Source organism: Habropoda laboriosa, unplaced genomic scaffold, assembly GCF_001263275.1.
Source record: "Habropoda laboriosa isolate 0110345459 unplaced genomic scaffold, ASM126327v1 scaffold148, whole genome shotgun sequence".
Classification (NCBI taxonomy): domain Eukaryota; kingdom Metazoa; phylum Arthropoda; class Insecta; order Hymenoptera; family Apidae; genus Habropoda; species Habropoda laboriosa.
In genome coordinates, this window is record NW_017100279.1 from 458,928 (window position 1) to 464,105 (window position 5,178).

Genomic DNA, 5,178 nt, shown 5'->3' on the forward strand with positions numbered 1-5,178 from the left:
CACACACACACACACATACAGAGAAAGACGAGTATAGTGTGGTTTGAAAGTTGGAATTTTTGGCGGCTCACAGGCGGCGACTAATAGCGAAACCTGGGGACATCGTTGGAGCAGATGTGGGGAAAAGGCCGTTTAGGTTTCAGGTGAAAAGCTCGGTTGCACGTGCATAGAACGGATCCTCGCTCGTTTCGGACGCACCGATGCGCAAGTAAGGCACTTTGAAATGAGATAGGTTCGTTATTTTGATAGCCTTCGCCGATGCTCGTCGATGCATCCACGATCGTGCCTGCTTTAGGCATCTCGCGGAAAACGGATTAAGCCACGCTGCACCGAAGTTCCACCAAGTCGTGAAAAGTTTGCAGACTCCTTACAGGCGTGCCGAACGCTCGTTTAACGCTTGTAACTTTGCCCGGTGGGGTTGTAGCTGGGTGAAACGACCGGGGAGGAAAAAAGAAAAGAAGAAAGAAATGAACGAGTTCGTCAGAACGGCGATAACGAAGTTGGAAGTTGAACGATTTTATTCGTATTGTATAGACGTGAAAGTGGCTTGTATCAAATGGCGATGTGGACTAGACTTGGTCTTGTTAAATTGTCCAATTTCAATTTCAGGGATGATTTATTAAATGCCAGACATTACGGGCCAAACATTTTTGTCTGTTTTAGAAATAACACATTTTTTGCACAAATTGAAAATACCCTAAATTTGAATTTAATGCGAGACATTTTTGTCTTCTTCAGGAGTGACATTTTTTGCAGAAAGAATAGTCAAATGAAATTCCTTGGAAATGCATGCAAGCCTAATACACGTTTACACTGTGTAGACGAGTGTAGAAAATGGACAAACTTTCTGAGGCAAATATAATACACGCTGAAGGAACGACGGTGGTTTTGCGGAAGTGGAGCTAAGGGCTGAACATGCTGGTGTATACACCAGCACCGCCTCTCTTAGGCATCATCTCGAGCATGTAATGCACCTATGGTTCTATGAAACCCAACCCCCTACCCTGAATACGTATCCTTCTCTTTTGGCTGTAAACACGCCTGCTGTTTATGGACCTGTGAACAGTTTGAAAAAGTTCTCTTACCGCTGTTCCGTTCGATCGAGCCATTCTCAATATTTTGGTTACACGGCTACTCCAATTTTTTTTTTTTTTTTTATCATGCCACCGGTGTAACGAAGCGTTACATTTTCTGGTCACAACGACAGTACTCCTTTTATCCCCTTTCTTTCTAAAGCATGCGTAACGTGATCAGATACTCCAAAGTGGTTTAAAAAATTCACACGTTATAAATAATAACATGAACGAATTTTCCAAGCGCAGCGCAGGAATTTAACTGGCTTGTTGATGGGATATATGTGAGGTGACAAGTAACTCTGACGCTATGAAATATGTGCAGAAGCGAGAATGCTTAGTTTTGTGACGTCGTCGTTACCCCCGTTTCTCTTAATCGACGTTTCAACCACACTGTACTACTAATTGTACAGTGTGTAACCAAATTTTGTGGAATATACTGTATTTCGAATGTCATATAGTTTTTTGAATAATGAAAAAAGTTAATTATTTTATTCGACATGTGAACATTTGCTTGGAATCTGTCGATTCTGAAACTGCACGGGTACGTGATTCATATTCTCCTTTAGAAACACATCCGCATCCCTTCTAGATCTGAAAGTGCAGACATTACGTTTAGCAAATTCTTGTTTGCTTGCTGCTCATTAGGCTGAATTCGCATTAATATGCATGTTCTCTTTGGCGAACATCGTTCGGGTACATTGTACAGAACTTGAATGTTGTATTAAATTAAAATTTGAGGTTTTGCAGAAAAGTGTGTATTTAAATCTTCAGATATGTAATTTAAGTGTATAATATAAATACTTTCACACCATGTTTTAAAACACTTCACAAATCTGTATAAAAACATTTAGACGAAAACAAAATAGATGTTAAAAATACTGCTCAATTAAATGCTTGAATCTGATTATTGTTTACGCCATTCGTTACAAATATAAATATTTATAAAGTTCGTTTAAATGTTCGATTTTTCGTTAAGTTAAATATTAATGTTAACTTGTGTAAAATTAAATATTTACTTACATTACATATATTGTACATTAATAACATATATATACATTAGGAAACAAATTAATGTAAAATAACAAATATCAAGCATCTCCACTTCCGTCGTTTTTTCCCAACTTCACTGCATCATGCTTTTCACCTTTCGTAACATTTTCTTTATCACATTTTAAAAACTCTTGGGTTTTTATTGTATCACCAGAAGATAAATCATCCTCATATTTTTGAAAATCACTGTTTATTTCTTCGCGTTCAGTTTCTAATACTGGTAGAGCATCTGTTTGCTTGATCTCCAAAGTTTTTTTTATTTGTGGTAAGTCGATAGCAGGATTTAACTAAAAGAAAGTTCAGATTGCTACAACAATTATGGGCAAACGTATATGATTGATGACAAGTATAATGGTAAAAAATGAAGCATTGTAGTGAAAATGAAAACAAATGGATGCATTACCTTCAGAATTACTTCTACAGGTTCCCGTTTTTCAATACTTTGTAACGAATTACCTTTTTCAGATTTTTTCTGATGACTAATTCCGATTCTGAACAGTGGTCCGAAGCCTAAATTAATAGATGCACCAGATAGGAAGATCGGTATCATTAATATAACGAGACCTACGCACAAAAAGAGCATGCATTTTATAATCCACGCATAGGTCCATGAGACATCCTCTAAAAAAATAAACGAAATGATCAAATAGACTTGAAAGATTAAATATAAATGTTTTTAAATAACAATCACTGTTCAATTACCTGTAGCGTTACTTATAAAAGAAGATATTACAGTGCCGACATGTGTAATTGGATGAAGAATAACGGTAGTAATAAAATGAGTTAATGCAAGTGCAGGTGTAACTGTTAGCTTTGGATTAGACATCATTATTTTATAATACTGTTCACAATCGTCGTTAACTATAAACACGAAAATTATAAATAATAGTTCACAATATTTTAAAATGTATTTGAATAAAGCATACTCACTAAAGTATGAAACAAACTTATGCCACAAGTTCATTTTATCTGGTTGACATGAGATTGGTATCTCTGCAAATTTCATTTGTGCTGCAGCAGCTTTAATTTCAGCATCCTTTTCAAGAATATAATTTCAGTAAAAAGATAATACTCTTTTAAAACTCAAACATGTTTCCTATTAGTTAACTTTATTTACCTGTATAAGTTGCCACCAAGTCATAAAGAAACTAAGTACAAATATGATTTGTATTAAACTGAAGATGGGAAGTGTTTGTCCCCATTTCATCATTCTAAATGACAAACCAACCATTAACAATGCAAATATAATTACAGCTCCATTTTGCTGAAACATTAAAACCACAAAATTCTTTCTACATAAATATATAAATAAGAAACACAACGAAATAATATAAATATTCTTACATATTCTTGTACTGTTTCAAATAGTGTGTTCAGTATTTTTTGTAGTACACCAAAAATATACATAGCTCCAGCCATATAATTGTATCCAGGCTTCTTTATTATGTTGCTCAAAATTTCATCAACTTCTCTTAAAGATTTTTTGTGAACCTTAAAGTTTTGAAGGATTTCCATTTGTGAATGAGATATTTCAATCTGTACTGTTCCTGTTATTGATACGTCATCCTCCTCCTGTTTACAATAATTAAAATACATTAATTTTTAAATATGTTTAAATGTATTCAGTTAAATATGTATTAATGAAATCCTATTATCTTACTACCTGTATGTTAATATTTGATAATAACAAATTAAGAAGACGCTTATAAAAGATTGCTTCATGATTGCTACAATCATTTGCTTTTTCACTAGTTTTCACGATACATTTTGCTTCATTATTCTCTTGTAAGATATCTGTTGCCCTACAAATGATTTATTTGATTATAAAATTGCAATGCATATTTTTGTAAAACAAAATGTTCATGTTTTCTTGAAATAATAGAAATACAGAAATTGTTTTAATAAAAACATGCTTGCATTTAACTAGCAATCTGAATAATATAATAGCACAATGTGCATTACTTTGACATCATGTAGTTCTGTTCTACTGTATATTACATTCAAATTAGGTCCTATACATACTCATATGAGCCCACTTCCATATCTGTAATCATCTTCTTACTTTGCTTATTAAAATACAAAGAATGTGGATCTACAATATCTTCTGGATTTCTGTAAAAAATTATTTATTGTTAGGTGCATAATAAATAGTTTTACTGTAGATATAAAGCAGCAGAAAGATTTTACTTAATCTAAAAAAATAAAGATAAATTGTTGATATACTTACAGCACATCTTCAAAGAAGTTTTCATCTTCACAATTAACACTTACAACGGCAGTAAAAATATGAATTATAATAAACATAAACACGTTCGTCTTCTTCATATCGGTGTACATAAAAAAAACAATTCCCGATACAATATCTTTAACAATTGATGTTTTCTATTCAATTCTAAAAATACTGATGTCGTCAATGTTCTATTCCGTAACCTATTTTCTACATTAGCTGAGTAAATTACATTTATATATAAAAAGATATGTTTCAGTAAAATATAATTCACGTTTTAAATTTATGTTTACAACAAGTGGTTCAATTTAAATCACAAAAATATGATAAATCGCAGATAAGCAGTGATACCATACCATGGTAACCTAAACTTGCTGCTATGTACACAAAATGTCATACAATTGCCTTCTCCAATTGGTTAATTCATTTTTATGATGCCATTAATCGATACTATTATTAAATGTATGTGAATAGCAATTTCTTTTACATATTTATGTTAATACAAATACGCACTATTCCTGTTCTAATACACTATAATAATAATCTCGTGTAATTTAATTGTATGTGTATAAGTATATTACGTCGTAATAGTGGTTAGAACTTTACAATTTTATTTCCAATCTAAGTATTTTTTGTTTTGATGTTGTATAACATGAAAATGAAAATTAATATGTTTAAGAAATGGAATAAAGAAAGTGAAACAATAATACTGTTGATATTTATTTTTCTTACTACGCATTTATAAGTTCGATGTCGTTAAAACACATTAGTATTGTTAGTAATAATATATAAAATATAATATTTAATTTTTTCGTTATTTCTTGG

General features: G+C 32.2%; 1 protein-coding gene across 1 annotated transcript; it reads right to left on the reverse strand.

Annotated features, from left to right (window-relative positions):
- Positions 1 to 2,164: 2,164 nt before the first annotated feature.
- On the reverse strand, positions 2,165 to 4,440 carry LOC108573535 (chloride channel CLIC-like protein 1). The gene is made up of 9 exons (XM_017935998.1): positions 4,354 to 4,440; positions 4,149 to 4,238; positions 3,790 to 3,928; positions 3,471 to 3,698; positions 3,244 to 3,390; positions 3,057 to 3,162; positions 2,829 to 2,987; positions 2,530 to 2,747; positions 2,165 to 2,413 (listed from the first exon to the last, which is right to left on the reverse strand). Exons 1-9 carry the CDS (start codon positions 4,428 to 4,430, stop codon positions 2,165 to 2,167), a joined length of 1,413 nt encoding a protein of 470 aa, XP_017791487.1. The 5' UTR covers positions 4,431 to 4,440.
- Positions 4,441 to 5,178: the final 738 nt, after the last annotated feature.

Excerpts from the sequence above, each read along its gene's own strand:
- LOC108573535 (XM_017935998.1), bottom strand. The coding sequence starts at position 4,430 with ATGTTTATTATAATTCATATTTTTACTGCCGTTGTAAGTGTTAATTGT. Across the intron at positions 4,239-4,353 it reads AACTTCTTTGAAGATGTGCT|AAATCCAGAAGATATTGTAG; the intron begins GTAAGTATATCA and ends AATTTTTTACAG. Across the intron at positions 2,748-2,828 it reads TTTTATAAGTAACGCTACAG|AGGATGTCTCATGGACCTAT; the intron begins GTAATTGAACAG and ends TTATTTTTTTAG.